Below are 19,909 nucleotides of genomic sequence, written 5' to 3' on the forward strand. Positions count from 1 at the left end.
CAAGTCAAGTAGTGAATGGTATATGTTGAGCTATAGTTCAGACTATCATCTTTCCGTAGCTCGAGTGTGGAAATGTAGTTTATATCTACTAACAAGGTCACTTACCTTCTTTTTTGCAGACATTGTATAAATGAAATGACTTTCAACAAATCTCAAGTAAAAACCACAGAAAGCATACAAATATACACATTCAATACTCCATTGGCATATTCCAAAGTAAAAGTTGTATTTGATCGACAGACCACAGGTTGAATTGAGTCGTATCCAAGCTAAGTATCCATAAAACAATATTCAATGAAAGGAGAAGAAAAGTCCCTAGCATCCTTCAGAGGCCCAAGATGAAGGAAAAATGTGTAACGCAACGCCTAATATACACCTCTACACCTCTACACCTCTACACCTCTACACCTCTACACCTCTACACCTCTACACCTCTACACCTCTACACCTCTACACCTCTACACCTCTACACCTCTACACCTCTACACCTCTACACCTCTACACCTCTACACCTCTACACCTCTACACCTCTACACCTCTACACCTCTACACCTCTACACCTCTACTATTCTCCAACCACTCAATATCTACCAAAACCAAGTTTTCTTTTGCTTTCTAAACTCTGTAGCTTTCTTGTTCGCTTGTCTCTCTTCCTCTTCCTGTTCTTTTCTTTCGTTTATGATTTTCAATGCTTCTTCACCTTTTGGAGCGGTAGTCAAATTCTCGTATCCATCTTCTGTTATCAAAAGATCGTCTTCGATGCGTACACCTCCAACTGGATAGTATTTCTGTAGGAGATCTTTGTTGATGTATTTTGCATATTTGGGAGATTTGAGGTAAACTTCTTCAAGGGCGTAACGGGAGAAATAGCTTGGAGATGCATCGTCAGAGAAGAAAATCAAGCAGTCTTGGATAAACTTACATTCCAGGTTCAACTGTGACTACCATATCCTTTTCAAGGATCGATCCACCATCTGAAGTGACTCCAGTGTTGGAAAGGATTTGGAAGTAGGCATCAGTCCAATCGGCGGGTCTTTTGCTGAAACCATACAGACGATTTGTGATGCGACTTCCACCAGGTCCGACATCATGAACTTCCAGACCAACGTAATGACCCAACTAAATGATCAGTCAGATTGGGATATTATGAATGGAGTAAATAAGTGCTTACACCATGAGGGAAAAATGCTACCGAAACACCGGCCATAAAAAGTTCATCAAATGTTCCACCTTCCACAAGTCCCAAATCCATGAGACCTTTGAGCGCAACTTTGTGAGCATGGATATGAATATCTCGATAATTAGCACCTGGCTTAAGCAATTCGATACACTCATCTTGCATCTTAGCCACAATGTCATAAATAGCTTGAGCTTCCTCAGTATACTCTCCAGAGATTGGAACTGTTCGAGTCACATCAGATGCGTAGCAATCCCATTCACATCCCGCATCAAAACACAGAAGTTGTCTGTCTTTTAGAGGTTCATTGTTGGCCATATAGTGAAGAGTACTTGCATTTTCTCCAGAACCAGCAATTACTCCATATGCTTGAGTTTTCGCCTGTTTGGCAATACATGTTGCTGTAAAAATGGCTTCAATTTCTGCCTCATTAGACAAATGACGAAGACCACGGAGAACATTGATATGTCCTTGTGCTGTGATGGCACTTGCCTTCCGGATCATCCTAAGCTCATACGGAGTCTTAATAGCTCTAGCTGTATTCATAGCCTCCTCCAACCTGGAGCTATCGAATGGAGATTCGCTGATGATAGAATGACATCCATTTTTGCGAGTAATCTTAAATTCGATATTTTTTGGCGCTTGATAATCATGTAAAATATGAATCTTTCCAGGTTCGGTATGTGCATACCAAGTGAGATATGAATCAAGATGAGTCAATGTTTCGACATGGTCAAAATCATACTTGGCCATTATCTCTTTGATTGTTGGACGAGCTCCATTATAAATGACGGATGAGCCGGAATTTGGTGGTGGAATCCAAAGCCATAGTTGATCGCGATGGATGTTATAAGTGACGATACAATCAGGGAGATTTACTCCCGTAATATAATAGAAGTAACGACGTTGTCGGAAAGCAGGTGGCATATCAGAGTCTTCATAATTGAAACTTGGAAGACCGGGAAGATAGATGAGACCTTCACCGACATCAAGATGCTTTCTGACATTCCGTGCATGAAGTTTTGCTAATGTGACTTGTCAGTACAGGTCTTGGGTTTATTCATAATAGGAAAGTCATGATTAGAGTCGAATTGTTGAATTATTCGTGTTGAACCAATCATCAGACTTGGCAGCTGTCCCATGAGGATCACACCCCCTTCCTCTGGGGAAGCTCTAGATAAGCCCATGAATGGATGGATAGCTAACCTGGATACTTTTCAATTGGCTTGGGCTTATATTCTATTGATCTAATCAACTGTCAGTATATTTCCTTGTAGTATAAGGGCTAAGATTTATTCACAAAGCATCGAATTCGTCCACCGCCTTACACGCCCAACTTCCACTTGAAGATGGTCTAACTTCTTGAACTTTGTCCTGAGCAGTAAAGGAGCTCATGATAGTTTGGAGATCCATCTTCAATCAATACGATGCAGATACCAATTAAAATAATTATCGTTGATGTGAGGTTGTTGTTCTGAAGGATCTCATGTCTTGGTGATTGTTGGTAGTACTGATTCAGATGGGCCATGGCTATCTCGGCTTAAGTTCGGGATAAAGGGGTTGTGTTGTAAATACCTAAGTAGGCAATCTCCCCATTGACATCTTCAGACGATACTCATCGTCGAATCCTTTCAATGAAAGCCTTGGGCTGTGCTTGATACAATATGATAATGTTACACTCATCATCTTCTACAACCAGTCAATATACATTCCATCCATCCAAGTCTAAATCATTGGATATGGGTTTCTCATAACCCCGCCTGAAGTCACACACCCTTGTAGATGCATCGAATCCCAAATATTGTCCTTCTCCAACCTTCTACCTCCAGCCTCGCCCACTCCCCCAAAAAGTTCATCACAAACCATCAACTTCTGTTTCTAAGATAGGTACAAAGCTCCTTTTCAATGTTGAGTTCTTTCACAAACGTATACGGCTCCTTTCCCAACATCCAAGCTCGTATAAATAATCTAGCGGGTACTCAAGCAAGCGTCGTGGGAATGGCAGGCTCTGGAGCCCGATTTCAGAGTCTGAGTGATTTTGAAAAAGAGCAGGATGAATTGCAAGCTCGGTAAGTTCTGGATTGGATACAGTCAAGTCTCATAACATCATCACCGCAATCTTTTGGTGCTGTTGTATGATGTTATTTGTGAGTTTTTAATGACGAGGCTTTTAGGATTGACCAAGATAATCTCAACGCACAACCCACAAGATCTCGTACTGGCTTACCAGCCGCCAGCATACCTAGGAATGTGCCAGATGTCAGTGGTATCCTACTTGAAGAGCAAGCGTTGCAAGAAATGGGCAGCATAAACTGGGTCGGAAAACTACTGGGTAAGTCCTCTTTCACGATCACGAGACTTCTTCATCTATACATCGATACTAACAATTTCCAGAGTACCATCAAGCCAAAGCCATCAACCCACTACCAGAGTATACAGAGCATCAGGTCTCCGAACAGCGATTCCGCTGTTCCGTCACCATCAAACAAAAGACCGAGCCCATCACCACCTTAGCATCCTTCAGCAACAAAAAAAATGCCAAAAAATTCATCTCCAAACTCGCCGTCGATTGGCTTATATCACAGAACCTCATGCCTTCTACTGGCGACGTCAAATTTTCCAAGACACCAATTGCAACACCAATTCCAGATGCTCGCGAGAGAAGCACCTCTCCAACACCCTATCCCAGTCTCGTCCCCGGACTCTGCATCGCCCTTGGTTTCAACCCTCCCGCCTACAGACTCACGCGCATGTCAGAAGGCACCTCATTTTACGAAATCTATGCAGATTTCGGATCTGATCCCCGAATCGACGGCCCTGTAGGAAAACTCACAAACATCTACGGCAGGAATAGAGCTAAAGAAGCCTGCGCAAAAGAAGTTTTTATGTTCTTGAAGGCGATTGAAAGATCGAGGGAAGCAGGTATTGTAGCTCAGCAGGGAGAGGAGAGCAGGAGTGTGGAGGAGCCCCAACCTCAGCAGGAGGACTCGGGTTCGAATGCGAATGATCAGTATAGTGTCGTTTCTGGCATTTAAAGAATGGTTAAGTATGCTGTCGAATCATGGATTGTAATGGAATGGAACACTGGGACAACCAACTTAACGAATTTCCTAGGATAGATTTGGATTATATGTCATGTTATGTTGTGGGATACTACCTACCTAGTACAAACTTATTCGGATAGAATATAAGTTTCGAAATCTCAATTCGTTTTCACTTGCTCTTCTTTTCATGTTTCTTCTTGTCTATTCTCTTCCCCTTTCTTACCTTGCCCACCACTTCCTTCCTTCCTATGTTATTTGTTTTCACTGCACTCCCTCACCTCTCTCATCAGCATCACCACTTACTTACATGCAATCTCTCCCTCCTACCCGCAACCGCAACTTCGCATCCAAAAGCTAACGAAATGATCAAAATAAAATCAAAATCCAGCCATCAAGAATATCACTCAGATTCTTCTACTCTTCCACCCTCCAATCCGTCAATCCTTCAATCAATAAACAAACAAGTAGGTATTAACTCAGCTCCTTGAATACAAAAGCTAGTCCCAGCCGATTCATTAGGGATATTAGCCCAGGGGCCGCAGGAGATTTATACTACATCTCATTATATTATATCCCATTATATTATATCCTATTATATCTCATTATATTCTATTATATCACATTATATTATATTATCATATTATATCATATCCCATTCTATTATATCACATTATATCGTATCCCATTATATCATATCTCATTATATTACAATCCACACTATCATAATACATCCATCATATTACATCCCATCATATCCAATCCCATCCCATCCATCCCATTCCATCATATCCCATTCCATCATATCCCATTCCATCATATCCCATTCTATTATATCCCATCATATCCAATCCCATCCCATCCCATCATATCCCAATCCATTATATCCAATCCCATTCCATCAATCTCAATCTCAATCTCACTCTCACTCATCTCAATCCCTAACATTAATACTAACTTAACACCAACAAACACATCATAAAAATACAAACACATCTTCTCCCAGCGCCCATCTCCCATCTCCCATCGCCCATCTCCCATCTCCCATCGCCCATCTCCTATCGCCCATCGCCTATCTCCCATCTCTATCTCCATTTCCATCTCCATCTCCTCCTCCTCTCTCCTCCGATCCTCTGTCTCCCTAAAACTAAAAACAATCTACAACTATAACTAAATAAAACTACAAATACAAACACAAATATAAATATAAATATAAATATACATCTCGTTATTATTCATTTTATTACATTTCTTTCTATACACACTATATTATACCATACCATATCAAAAACTCAATCTCCATCTCTATTTCCATCTCCATCTCTATTTCCATCTCCATCTCCACCTCCACCTTCATCCTCATTACACACATCTATATAAACACTCTCATCACATCACATCATTCTAATTCAAAATCTTTTAATTTCTATACAAGAGTCTGCAACCATTAACCCTTAACGCTCTCTCATTAATCTTACAAAGTAGATTCACTTATATCCAAATCCCAGCTACATTCTGTATTTATACATATGACAGAGGGGACATTGTGCAAGCTTAGACTAATAGTGTTTATACTCAAAAGAACCGCCAATAGAATAAACAATAATGCACAATATAATCACACAATAAAAGTAAAGAATGTATAGCCAGTAAATATCTCTCTTGGGTATATAATTTTATTCGTAGCCATCCACCCCACTGCGTCAGGCAATTGATACAAAAGGAAGGTTTCCCCCCTTGATTTATTCGCCTCATCATATTTCCTTCATGGTTCCAAGTCTCAACTAAGTGAGTACCCTATCCTTCCACTCCATCTCTTCCATACCATCCCCCAACGCCCTTTGAGAACAAAGGGACAATTCATTAAAATCTTACAGCGAGGCGGTAACGATGACCTGCCTACGTATCCAACGCCACGAACTTATGCAAACGCCCTTCCATCTTCGTCCATCATGAATAAAAAGAACCCGGCGTATTGCTTATAAATTTGAGAAATGAGAAATGAAAGAAAAATAAGAAACGCCGAATGATAATCCAAAATTTGGCATACAACTAAATGTGTGCTTATAATGCTTGCGAAATTTGGTATAGATAAAACATCGGTCAAAGACATTATGGTGATATTCTTTAGTAGGGTGGATTCTATGTGCTCTGCAAATGCTCAAAGAAAATCGTCGATAGATCGTGTAATAGTAGCTTCTCCTGTTATAGGTGGACTCCTAGGATCTTGTGCGGGAGGGAGATTTGGATGAATTGCAACAGTTGGAGGGAAGAATGTTGTTCGCTGAAAATCGAATCCACGTGGAGAAAAGAGGCTGGGTGTTCCACTAGAGGACGATTCTTGTGGAATACCACGTGAGAAAGCGTGTTCGAGGGGATTGCGGGTCATCTCAGTTATACGCGGCGACATTATATCAGATTGCATGTCATCATCCTGTGGTCGAGGAGACATCGTATCAAGCTGCCATTTGTCTTCTTGTGATGGTAATCGATCGACTCTGGGACTATCTTCGAATTTGGTGAAAGGTTCGATGCGTGGAATGTCACCGAATCCGAAGTCAAAACGGCCCAGACGATCAATTGCCGAATTACAAATAGAATTTGTCTCTTCTTTGATCTCGGACTCCTTGATTGAGGCGATCTTCGTGGCCAAAGGCTCTCTGACAACCGGATCTCTAGGCGGCGAAACATGAGACGAGTTTGCTCTGTTACGGCCCGGGGAAGATGCGGTGTCGAGATCATTAGCAGAGAGCGATTGTCTGTGTCGAGTCAGACTTTTATTCCTGATGACTGTGTCTTTATTTTGAGCTGCCTGTTTCTCCAACTTCTTTCTCTCGATAACCTTTTTGAAGTCGTTCAAAGAGAAGAGAAGAGACATGTTAGGATTGACCCAGCGTGACTTCGATTGTGCCAAGTTGTACGCTTCGTTTGCTGATAAATCTTGGTTGATGTACATTCCATATGCAATGATTAAGGTTGCCGATCGGCTAGCACCTTGCTGGCAATGCACCAGAACCCTTTTGCCCTCCTTGGCTCTTGATTCTATAGTTTGGCACAAATCCCACAATTCATCTTGCACATCTGTGTTATGGTCCCAAGGAATATGGATATACTCGGGAATCTTCATTTCCGAGGTGTTGGGTCGTGGTGTAGATGGAGATGACTCCGCAGAACTCGATTCGGAACCAGCCGGTTGAGTCTCGTAAGCAGTTTGAAAAGAGGAAATGGTTCCAGCTGTACCGGGTATCTCGGCATATGGATCCACAGAGTTGTGCCTGGACGCGGCAGTCATATAGCTAACTCTCTTCTGCTTCTCTTCTTTCTCCTTCTCCATTTCCTCCAATTTTGCCTCGAATGGATTTTTAACTTCCCTCGCGACATTGATCACAACATCAAATTCTGCAGCTTCCTCCATCTTAGGCTCTGAGTATAGATGAATGGTTGGTTCATGCATGAGGATTGGACCGTCGGGATATGAGGGAGACTTGCAATCCTCGCCAGTGGGTGGCCTGTCAAATGAATCCCCGCCAATAGACATCCCTGGTGCTCGAGTTGCCATCTGAACTCCTGTTGGTGAGGGTGCATCATCTTCATTAATGGTGAATGTATCTCTCGGGGCACCAGATTCTTTTAATCTCGAACCTCCAAATCCTCTAGAAGGGTCACCCAATGTCATTCCACCACTAGGACCAAAGCCTGGTGTTGTCATTGAAAGCATTTGCGGCGACGAGACAGAATGTTTCAGACCTCTTCGTTGCAACATTGACGATGTTCCTTGTCCCATAGGCTCCAAAGTGAGGTTGGCGGTTCCAGTATTTAAACTTAATATACTTGGCTTTTTCCTAGCCTTCAGTGGTGGCGGTTTGATAAACGAAGGGGAAGCCGGTTCCGAGGTGAATTCATCAATGCTTGGTCGAAGATTGAGAGCCAGACTTTTGGGATTCTTCTTCCTTGGCGAAGGTGAAGTCATAGGTCGTTCAATAGTTATTGGCGGCGGCCTGGCATCTACTTCGCCCATCTTTAAATTTTGAAAAGAATCTAGACCAAACGAAGACCCAGTGAATGAAGATAATGGGACGAGTGTGATTGGCGATTCAGGTGAAGAACTTGGTGATGGATCTGAAAGTGAAGATGAATCTACCGTAGATACTGTCGTGGTGGGTGAAGAGTCCGTCGAATCGGATGCTTGTGTTGAAGTACTTTCCCGATGTTGATGGGAATGTATCTGAAGTAAGTTGCTATCGGTCTTGACTTCTGAGGGTTGATGTAATTGTTGATTGTTATACGGACTAGCCGATAGTTTGGTGTGAGTGCCGTCTAACGATGAACCATCCATTATGTTCGAATCCATACCATACACTGACATAAATGAAGGTATATGATTCTCGTACATTCGGGGACCAGCTGCTGATGGCATCTTCCGTCTCTCAGAAAGATTGCGACGTTTGACTACTGGAGCCTGCGCCAATGATTCGTGTGTGCTCCGGACTAATTGTATACCCCAATATGTTTTAGATAGTCCACTCAAGTCGGGCGAGGGTGGTGAAGGTGCAATCGCCGTAAAAGACCTTTTCAAAGTTGCATTGTTAGCAATTGCAATGCTTGTTGGACCAGCCATCATCGCTTGTCAAAGAGCACAATAATAAATACAAACGAGATTCTTTTGTTGTTTGTGTAATAATGAGACTAGAACCAATGAAGGCAACAATGAGAAAAGGAAGCCAGCTTAAAAGAATTAAACAAAAAGAAGGTTATGGAATTCACTCACTCACTTGAAGTTATGAAGCCCTTGAAACGGGTTCCCAATTGAATGACAAACTTCCAGGAAAGGGTCGACAACAATAACCAACGTCGAATGCGCCTTGATCTTTTATTTTGCGATTGAATATGAAATGGCGCAAGAAGTGATGGTTCAGGCAAAGTGATTGGAATGCATACAGCGAAGGGTCGTAAGAGATGAGTTTGAGAACAAAGTAATAATTGCCTCGAGGGGAAACCTAATCTTTCGCCTTACCTGGGTATTGCACGCGAGACGCCGCAGTTATTATTATTCGAAGTTGCGTGTATGTGCGTGTGTGTGTACCTGAAAGAATAATAGGACAGGTAGGTTTCAATGTATGACCGGGTCAAATTATGAACGACCGATTATAACAGGATATAATGTTATTGTTGGAAAAATGTCAAACTTTCCAAATTGAACCTTTTTTGGGGGGGGAAACAAGATTGAAGGATTGAGAGTTTCGAGAAACGAGGATGTCTCGACAATGTTGGTGGTGGTGGTGGTGGTAGTGGACAGGGTTGCTGAGCACTAGAATGCTACTAGGTATAGTAAAGGTAGGTAGGTTTGAAAACTAATAAGTCAGCGCACCGTTCTCAGCGAATAAGGGTAAGAAAGTGAAATGCAGGGGGGTTAAAAATAGACAGGGCGGGTAAATGTGAGCCAATAAAATAATAAAGTAATACAAAGCCAAAGCCCAAGTAAAAAAGATCCCTTACTATATGTATGTATGTGTATGTGTGTGTGTGTGTATGTGTGTATGTGTGTGTATGTATGTATGTATGTGTGTATATGTATGTGTGCGTGAGTTTTCTCTCTCTATTGCCTGCAACTATTATAAGAGAGGAGGGTACTTTGCAATAAAGGCGGGTGTACCCAAGCCAAGCCTTCCGTCTGCACGAAAGCCGTCGAGGATGAATGAAGGATAAATTCGAGATTGGATTGATTTGATTTGATTTGATGAGATGAGATGAGATGGGCGTTGTAAAGTGTGTAACTTTGAAGATAATGTAAATTGCAGATATATATATATATATATATCCTTTGCAAAGTATATCTTCTTTTATTGATCGAATCAAGTTGAGCAGGTGGGTGGATGAGTGAGTGAGTGAGTACAGAAATACCTGTGGAATATCGTTTCAAGAAATTGTAGAAACTTCCCTTGCGCTCCCAAATTACTCGTGGATAGGAAGAATAGATAGACAGATGGACAAATGGCAGAGAGATAAGAATTAATTGATCTGATCAAGAACAGGTGAAAGGAACAGAGTGTGTTTGTTGATTTCCGTGGGGTATCTCAAATAGGGCTGGTATCTCGTCTGGGGTGCCTGAAGGGGAAGCTGAGAAACTGTAGGAATAGAATCGTTCCAAGCTCGAGATGAGAGTAATCGATTTATTTTCTTATCCTCGAGATGGGAAGTTTCCTTTCTTTTTGCGCCTGGTGAAGATGCGTACGGTTGTTATGAATCGATGCTCAACCTTTCGACAGTAATATCAAATAGAATGTCTGATGTTGAGAATCCCGCACAAGTTCAACGTCAATGTCAATGTTAATGTCAATTTCGACTCAAGCGAAATCGAAGTCGTCCTCTTTAAACTCTGATGCGCCAAATGTATTGTCTGCGCCTCCACGGATTGATTGATTGATTGATTGATCGGATGATGGATTGAACAGGCCTGCAAGCTGGTGGTAGCTAGGTAGCTGGGTCTATGTGTGCGTGTTTTGGGTGTCGGTCGAGATTCGAGAACAAAGGAATGGCCGCGGCTTTTCGGTCGCAAAGAGAATTCGATCGAGTCCTCGAAAAAAAAATCAAAAGGAAAGATATATAAAAATGATGAGAAGCGGAGAAGGATGATGTCAGACAATGAAAATCATAATGTTAAAATGATGAAAAGTAGAGAGGGAGAAAGAGAGAGAGAGAAAGAAAGAGAAAAGGTAGTAGAGAAGAAGATATACTGGTCGAATGAGATGATATAAAAGTATGGAATTTTGGGGCAGGGCGTGTAAGAACAGAACACAGTTAATGGGTATAAGAGAAGAAAGGGTTGGTTGAGAGAAACATAAAATTAGAGAAAAATCAGTCACAGAGACAGACAGACAGACAGAGAGAGAGAGGGAGAGAGAGAGAGAGAGAAAGAGGCTTAGAAAGAGAGAAAAAAACCCCAACGCAAATGGAAGCTACAACATTGACAGTTCGGTGCATAGAAAAAACCAGCTGGAACCCGCTTCATCACTTTCCTTCATGGCTCCATGGCTCCATGGCTCCATGGCTCCATGCCTCCATGCCTTGTTGTCCAGTCGAGCCAGTCCAGGCAAATGGGTCAAGTTCAGTCCAAGTGGAATCCTGATTCGATTGCCTCAGGATTTCACACTGCATACCTACCCAGTCGAGCCAGTACTTACCCAGTACCTACCCAGCACTTACTTCCCACGCGTTGCCAAAATAGATTTAACCACTTTTTGTCTCTCCAGTTTAATTGGTCCTAAACATCCATGATGAAGATATGAAACAAACTATGAATATCCGATGCTACGCCAATAGAATTGATGAGAATGAGAAGAAAGCGAAAGAAAGAAAAAATAACGAAAAAAATAAGAAAAATTACGCTTGCCAAAGTAGAATTGATGGATCACGGAAGGGTGGTCAAGGATAATCACGGATCATCATGCTCTCTCATGGATTATCAAGGGTCAATTGCATTTGCTTTGATGCTCTAATAGGTCATATCACCTCCCTTCCCCTCTTCCGAGCTCACATTACTGTCGCATAACCTGGCATGATAGATTGATCAATCCTCGCTCTCTCCGTCTGATCATGAAGACAAGGCAAGGAGGGATCCAAAAAAGAGAGAGAGAGAGAGACCTCGGGAGCTGGAGATACTGGATCGTTGAGGCTCAGTGTGGCTGGGGTAATTTAGTCTTCCTCGGGTAGCTGGAGCTGGAGGTATGCACAGTCGAGACAGTGCACCTACTCCTTGTCTACTTGACTTGTACGTACATTAATTGATTGTCCTGGTTCTGTATGTATTTCCATCATCTCCAAGTCCAAGTCCAAGTCCAAGTCCAAGTCCAAGTCCAAGTCCAAGTCCAAGTCCAAGTCCAAGTCCAAGTCCAAGTCCAAGTCCAAGTCCAAGTCCACGTCCACGTCCACGTCCAAGAACAGTGAAGAGACCGAAGATTCATGACGGAAAGAAGAAAAGGTCAGGGTTTCTCCTCTCGCTCCCGAATCCTATTTCTGGGTCATGTCCAATTTGTCGCCTCCCAGCATTGCGGGGGATGAAATTGATTTTGGGCCATGCTATCCCATATTCATCTCATACCAAAGCATGATCCAGGTCATTGCATTTCAAAACACCCCACATAGGAAATCTCATTACAACGGTTGGTAACGAGTTGCGAAACTACGGGACGACGAGACTGCGAGTACGAACAAAATTCCATAGAACTGTGGTAGCACGGGGTAGCTACTGTGTAGAATTGATGCTGGGAAGGCCATCTCAAGGAACACGAGACGCTTGAGCAAGAACATCGACGAGTACATAAGACTAGTCCGGTATTGAAGTCGATCGAACCGCTCAAAAGTATATCTGCTTCATGATATACTTTCGCTATCGATCCGAGCGAGGCATGAATATTGAGACAGCAACCCCAAAATCACAGAGTACAGACAGACTTTCATCCCCGAGTTCATCTCATCCTTTTTCCCAACTATTGAAGCTTTGTTCATATACAGGTCTTCTTCGTCTTCTTCAGGGGACTACGAAGTCGAAATTCAAAGGGCAAGATAAATATAGACATGGCCACAGAAAAAGAAAGTGGAAGAAGGTGGAGAATCTTCACCGTTATGCTAATGAAATAAATTTCGATTATGTTCAAGGACGACCCTGAAGAAGACTTGTGTGGCAGCTTGTTATGTAAATAGACCAACCATGTTTTGTGCGTAACATGCAAACGTAGGTACTAGGTAGTCTCGAGGTAGTCAAACGTTTTTTAAAACCTCGGTCTTATATTTCATCATGGAAAACGGGAAAACTCAATTCGCATCCTGGGGTTCGATGCAGTCCAAGAAGTCTAAGAAGTCTAAGAAGTCTCACATTATTTTGTTACAGAGAAAGAGACTCAGCCGCGATCTACGTACTTACTATCCACAACTCGAATCGCCTTAAACACAAGTCAATACTGGCTAAGCCGAAGTTGGGACGAACATCTAGCTAGGTAGCTAGTAGCTATCTATCGGGGGGAACTGGGAACTGGGAATGGGAACTGGGAATGGGAACTGCGAACGGCAAACTGCAAACGATCGATTTCACGCGAAACCGGAAGACTGGTGAGAAAAGCATATATCTGATTCTGATGGTCCTTAGACACCCGTTCCATTTGCGAGACGAGATTCAATACCCATTTGGCCAGACCAAATTACGCCCTCCGCATCCAGGTCGCCTCTTTGGGTCAATCCTCATTTTGCCCTCGTGGTTCTGGGACATCAATGGGTCCTTGCCCCTGAATGTACATGCAGTACATCATATTACGGCCCACAACCGCTGCAACAATTTGAGAAATTTTCAGGTATCCCCGACACTTTTTTAATGAGAGATTCTAAATAAAGTTTGGATAATTCATTGGATAGTCAAACGGATCATTGTCCACTCATCAAATATACATAAGAAGTTAGGAACTGACACCAAGTAAAACATAGTGCTTCGTACATCTTTCATATCATTATGTCTTTCCAGTCCAGGTCAATCAATCCATTGAACACCGGCTCAACCCTTCGAACTGCATGAAGAATGCGTTTGGCCGATTTTAAGGTTGAGAGGCTCTCTACAATACGGGAAGAAACTTTATATGATTACCTAGAATAGGTATCCAACACAATCTATATCAACCGGTTGGTTCAAAAATTCCTCCGATCTTCGGCAGTCATTTCTTGACCATTGGTATCCAAGACCAGCTGGTCAGCCATTCAACCATTCAAAGGATCTGACTTGCAGTTGAGGCTGTACGATGCTACAACTTTTCCTTGACACTACCCGAGGCCTTGCAGAACCACGGCTGCGAGTAGGGTTATAGAACTACTGGTCTCGAACCATGACATCTACTTTGTACAATTATACATCTCGTACACAAGATACAAGCTGTTACACGTTCGCGTTTCCTAGCACCTACCTACCTACCTACCTACCTGCCGAGAGTCACAACAATAATGAAAAGCTATTTTTGAAAGTGGACTGCGAGCACCAGCACAGGTACAGGAGCTGAATGATGGTACAGGATGATACAAATTATTTCTCCGCTTGACAGTGGCCACGGCCCGAGCTAGGCCCTGAGGGTTCACACCTGCTCCATGCGAGTGGCGACTTGTCGATTTGTCGTGCTTCCCCTCACCCATATTATTGTCTTAGCCAATGTGAAGATGCAAATAACATGTGCTCTCAACCTGCTTCCGAAAATCGTGGTCATCAGGTTTTGGACAATCGAGATACGTTATCTAATCCCTTCAGTCCGTCAGATACGACACGATACGATACGATGTGATTTGATGTGATCCTTATTATTCATCATCTCAGAATGACCACCTTCTGCATTTCCCATGGTGAAAAGTTCCCCTCACCACATCAAACATAGCGACCCATCAATATGCACTTTTCTCGCGTAGAGCACAATCTATGCAGTGAGAGGTCATGGTGGATAAGTAATTTACTAGTTACATGCGTCAGGTGGAAAGAGAGGGTCAAGCTTCCCAAAGCAAGAGCGTGAGAGGCTCGATCTTCTTCGAATCAAGAGACAGTAGAAGGTGTCGTCGAATGTGTGAGAACATTTCCAATTGTACGTACACCCTCTGCTGCATCTGCATCTGCATGAAGACTAATATGATGCTCCACTTACCAAGGGAGTCGTCATTGCCAGTATCTTAATATGACTTCAGATAAGAACCATGTTTGATGATCAAATATAGGGGCATGTCCTGGGGTAGGTCTACCCATTTCTAGGAAGAAGCTTGAATGTTAATAAATGCTCATCCGTGAGGAAAAGACGAAAGGAGAGAGAGATCTACTCATTGTTTGTAATCATAATAAAAATGATTGCGCAAAAGTCGCTACGAAACGGATGTCAAGGGTTCTGGAAGCCCTAATGCGAGTGCTGAGATGGAAATTACGGTTGATTGCATTTTGACAGGGCCATTTATGCGATGCAGCACCGCCAAAAGCTTCCACTCGATGGATGAGTGATGAGATGGAGTCAAGTAAAATGAATAGGATACCTATGACTGATTGATTGAAACATGGTGAAATCCCGAGAGGAAACGTGAGAAATGTGATGGAAGAACAAGAATTCGTAGATGAAATAAATACCCGTACAAAGAAAGATACACCAAGTATTTAAGTACCTAGTAGATAGATAAGTCGTAGTTACCGTTACAGAACTTGAGAGAGGAAACCAATCACACAGCCGAACTTCTCCTTTAAATAGATGGAGATGTTCTCGTTGTGTATTCTCTCTGCTCGTATTGTCTTTATTCTCTTCATAAGGGATTGGTGGGATGAATTGTATGTGCGTGTGTGTGTGTGTGTGTGTATGTATATATGTATGTATATATATGTACCTATGTATGTACCTATATATGTACAAAGTATCCATACCCAGATACCTATATATACACAATTGTCAAGTAATAAGAGCAATCTCACAGGATACATGAATCCGTTATCAATTCTCCAATTATTCTCATCTATCCAATACAATTCTCATATTTACTTTTCCATTATGGGGCACAGCTCTCCCTCTCATTATTACATATTGATGCTGTGGGTATGGATCAATTGATGCAGCTACTTTTCGCATCGGAGCGAGCATACTGACTGGCTACATACCCTCCCATTTTACCCTTTACCCAGTGGTGCTCAGATCTCCTTGGACGACGGAACCTGACAAGTGTGAACCTAAGTAGACATTTCTCTCACATCATTCTACCTAACCTGGTTATTTGCTTGGATTTTTTTCCTTTTTCTCTTTCACATTTTAACATTGATATTAACATTAACATTAACATTGACATTGACAGTGACAGTGACATTCACACTCACATTCACACTCACACACAAACACACCTTCTCCATACCTCCATTTTTTATTCCTTTTGGGCTCGCTCTCCCCTCTCCGCTCTCCATACCTACCTACCTATCTTTTTTTCCGCTTGGACTTGATATGTTGACCTATTTTTATTCAAGATGTCACAAGTCCCTCAGTCACCAACTACTACCACAAAGTCAAAACCAAGACCTCTGTCATTTCATTCCCATAGAGTCGTTCATAACTCCTCCAAACTCCCAAGAGTACATGATGCGCCCGAGATAGTCACACACATACCAACCGCATCTAAAACCAAACCATATCACCACCGTTCAACATTATCACAACCCTCAGCAGACTCCAGTCTGGCGGCGGTTGGAAATCCTTCGACTTCTGCTTCTACTTCTATTTCTACTTTTGCTCCCAATCCCAATTCCAATATCAATATCAACTCCACTTCCACTTCCACTTCCACTTCCACCCCCAATTCCAACATGAATCCCGCAGCTGGTGGTGCTGAGCAGCTAAGCAACAAAAACAGCAACAATAATAATAGTCATCTAAATCTGAAACTTAAATCTTCTAGTTTTGATTTAAAATTCACGGGAAACCATTCGACTATTGCGACCCCCTTTAGTCCAACAAATCAGAATAATAATAAGAAAGAACCATTTCGTACCCGAATATTGAGTTCATTCACTGGCAGTCCGGTTAGAGCAGCTTCACCTAAATCAGCATCATCGCGTCGAACATTATCTTATCCCACGCCAACGCCAAACAAACCTTCAGCCACGATTAATACTTCCACCAAACTTCAACACGAAATCTCTTCAAGGATTGGCACCTCTGAAAAAAAAGCAAGGAACCTGCTAACGCACGCCAATGGGAAGAATGGAATAACGGCTGAAGTCGCAAAAGAAACTCCTCCGACCATGTTATCCCAAGGCGCATCATACATCTCACAAACAACAAATTGGATTGCGGATCAATCTCATTTGGATCAATCTCCCTCTCCTTCAACTTCCTATGCACCTCAATTATCATTGGAGAATAAACCATCACGTCCTGTAACCTTACCGCCAAGGGGTGTGACAATCAATAAAAGCATGGAACCAGATCTAGCTGAGAGGGAATCCGCATTGAGGAGTTTAGAGGGGCGGAATCCTCGGAGAGATTCACCAGATGAACGAAACTCCGATGAAGCGGATTTATTCTTACAGGTTGCGCAAGAGGAAGACGATTTGAACCGCCAGAGGAACCTTCCAGCCTTGAGTAGATTAGATTCTAAAAAGGTAATTACATTCTTATCTTGTCCTATCTTTGTGCGATTCCAACTTGCGTCGGAATGGTTACCATCATTGGCTTAAGATATCTAACTCATCAATAGTCTCGCATCGGCATGCGCCAATCTCTCCCTGCTCCCAACTTTCGTGCTTCGTATCTTCGTCGTGAACCTGAGCAAGAAACAAACCCTACAATTCGTTACGCAGCGGATGCAGAAAGTTTACTGCGAGATTCAGGGGATCATTCATTCGCAAGGAGAGGGCCTCCTTCAGCGATCTCGACTTCGAACGAGCAAAAGAAGCGATCATTTGCAGCCACATCGCTGTCGACCCCTACAACTCCACGAACGAATAACCGAGAAGCCGATTCCGAGCCACAGCCATATGCTGGACGACGACCATCTATACAGGACCGAACAATCACTGCATACCGACAATCAAACTTGTCTAATTCGTATTCCGTTCCCCGAACCACTGCTTATCATTCTTCTCCACTTGTTGCGCAACCGATGGAGATCAGCGATCAACATGAAACACAGCGTGTAACAGAAGGCACTGCATCGACCGTGTCCACCACTGCACCTTCAACCGTTTGGGACGAATTGGATGATCTAAAATCGCGCATACATAGATTGGAACTGACGGGGAAATTACCTACCACATCTGGTGCAGCAGTCTCGCGAGCCACCCACGAGCGTCCGCCTACTGCGACCACAACAGAAACTACCATGTCAACATCACCTAAACGTGGACGAGGCAATAGCATATCACCTACTGAAGCCCCTAATGTTGATATGTCTAAAGCCGAAAACCATCCTCTCCTACGGTCTGCATTGATGAATTCCAAGCCGTTACTGGATCCCGAAATTTACAAGTCTTTGGAGGCTTCAGCAAATGATGCCTTGGCAATATCTGCCATGATGGGAACTTCTGGTCAACCTGGGCCTATATCGAGTTCCCAATCAGTCATTGGTGGAGCGCAACCTAACATTTCTGATCGACAAGTTCGTCGCAAAGCAGACAGTTTGTGTCGCAGCTTAACGGAGCTTTGTCTTTCATTGTCGGAAAGAAGATCAAACGATCCCGATACTACACTGACACAGATCCGACAAAATAGTCATGGTCAAGATACTGAAGTTCGACAGAGTATCGAGCCGGTCAGTCCAAGGCTACCTCCTTCTGGTGACGTAGCAAGGTTAAAAGCAAGCCCACGATCTTATAGTCGTCTTGAAGCTCGACGAAGCAGCCTTCTCGCAACGACTGCCTTGCCAACCTTGAGATATCCACCACCTGAGAATACAACACCACAAAGTTTAGCTGCAGGACGTCGCACATCTTTATTACTTCGTAATCGACGCGCTGAAACCGAAGATCCTCAGGAAACCGTCGAAGCCCGATTTAGGGCACCTTCAAGGGCGAAGACAGAACTTGGACGCAGGGGGGAGATTCCACGAGACGAACTATCACGTCATCCCCTACCCGACGACGATCCTAGATCTGGCGCAATCTCGTCATCATTAGCACTCCGAAGATCTCATACTACAGCCCTCAGTCCTAACAGGGTGCCACAATCTTCTTTACTCACCCAATCGACCCCCAGCAGAAGATATTATGAACGAACACCAGAAAGGGAAATTATTATAAACTCAAGCACGGGTGGCAGTGGCCGAAGATATCTTGAGCGAACTCCAGAGAGAGATACTACAAGCCTTTCAGGAAGATTGGCAGAAGAACGTGGGCAGAGAAAGGTATCTGCCCCTTTGACTTTCGCCGCTAGAAGCAGAGCTGGTAGCCTGATGAGAAGTAGAGAACCATTGGGCCCTTCGCAACATGGTGCTTATCAATAAATTTCATTTATGGTCTTCATTTGTACAAAGAAAATTTGGAGTTCTTTGGGGGTTTCTTTTCGACGCTTTTGCGAACAGGATTATTAGGGGGGAGGATTTCGTTACATTATTTTTTGATTTTATCACCGTAGGGAGAGAAACTTTTTTTTTTCAAGATACCCTGGGTACACACGATGGCACGATTAGAGGGGTTTGAGGATTACATATCAGCGAGGTTACATATCCGCGAGAGGGTTGAGGGGCATACTCTCTAGGTACATATTGCTGCTTGTCTTGGGCGTGCGGTTTTTTTCAGCCTAAGCTTGGGAATTTTTTGGTTGCTTGCTTTATGTGTTTATACAACCAATCACTTTGAATTGTTGCTGGATATGGCTATTCGATTGGAATCCCGCTTTGGCATATAAGGAGACGGATCCAGGTGGATTGGTAGGAGTCCGGGATTGAAGGTGATGGATAGATAGGTGATAGGTGTCTATTTACCTATGAATGTATTATATTTTTATTCACTAGCGATAAATAAATAAATGTAGAGTTTTTTTTTTTTTTTTGCGTAAAGGCATGATCATGACATGATTGATGGTGGTAGTGTAGTATTGTAGTGTTGTAGTATTGCTTTTTCTTTTTTATGGTGATGGTGATAGTGAATGTAATAGTGAATGTGAATGTAATAGTGAGAGAGAATGTATTGTGCTTATATCGTAGGTAGGTAGGT

At 42.9% G+C, this 19,909-nt stretch overlaps 5 protein-coding genes across 5 annotated transcripts; 2 read left to right on the forward strand and 3 right to left on the reverse strand.

The window, feature by feature from the left end:
- Positions 1 to 587: 587 nt before the first annotated feature.
- EAE98_001989 (uncharacterized protein) lies at positions 588 to 2,590 on the reverse strand (the record flags this gene model as incomplete). The annotated part of the gene is made up of 5 exons (XM_038949608.1): positions 588 to 870; positions 923 to 1,119; positions 1,172 to 2,202; positions 2,384 to 2,424; positions 2,478 to 2,590. 5 exons carry the CDS (start codon positions 2,588 to 2,590, stop codon positions 588 to 590), a joined length of 1,665 nt encoding a protein of 554 aa, XP_038814593.1.
- Positions 2,591 to 2,804: 214 nt separating this feature from the next.
- On the forward strand, positions 2,805 to 4,440 carry EAE98_001990 (uncharacterized protein). The gene is made up of 3 exons (XM_038949609.1): positions 2,805 to 3,246; positions 3,352 to 3,509; positions 3,572 to 4,440. Exons 1-3 carry the CDS (start codon positions 3,083 to 3,085, stop codon positions 4,210 to 4,212), a joined length of 963 nt encoding a protein of 320 aa, XP_038814594.1. The 5' UTR covers positions 2,805 to 3,082; the 3' UTR covers positions 4,213 to 4,440.
- A 1,939-nt stretch (positions 4,441 to 6,379) lies between these two features.
- On the reverse strand, positions 6,380 to 8,836 carry EAE98_001991 (uncharacterized protein; the record flags this gene model as incomplete). The annotated part of the gene is made up of 1 exon (XM_038949610.1): positions 6,380 to 8,836. One exon carries the CDS (start codon positions 8,834 to 8,836, stop codon positions 6,380 to 6,382), a length of 2,457 nt encoding a protein of 818 aa, XP_038814595.1.
- Positions 8,837 to 11,964: 3,128 nt separating this feature from the next.
- On the reverse strand, positions 11,965 to 12,370 carry EAE98_001992 (uncharacterized protein; the record flags this gene model as incomplete). Its single annotated transcript, XM_038949611.1, has 2 exons — positions 11,965 to 12,225; positions 12,317 to 12,370. 2 exons carry the CDS (start codon positions 12,368 to 12,370, stop codon positions 11,965 to 11,967), a joined length of 315 nt encoding a protein of 104 aa, XP_038814596.1.
- A 3,855-nt stretch (positions 12,371 to 16,225) lies between these two features.
- Positions 16,226 to 19,197, forward strand: EAE98_001993 (uncharacterized protein; the record flags this gene model as incomplete). The annotated part of the gene is made up of 2 exons (XM_038949612.1): positions 16,226 to 17,359; positions 17,455 to 19,197. 2 exons carry the CDS (start codon positions 16,226 to 16,228, stop codon positions 19,195 to 19,197), a joined length of 2,877 nt encoding a protein of 958 aa, XP_038814597.1.
- Positions 19,198 to 19,909: the final 712 nt, after the last annotated feature.

This window comes from Botrytis deweyae, assembly GCF_014898535.1.
Source record: "Botrytis deweyae strain B1 chromosome Unknown BDEW_003, whole genome shotgun sequence".
NCBI lineage: Eukaryota > Fungi > Ascomycota > Leotiomycetes > Helotiales > Sclerotiniaceae > Botrytis > Botrytis deweyae.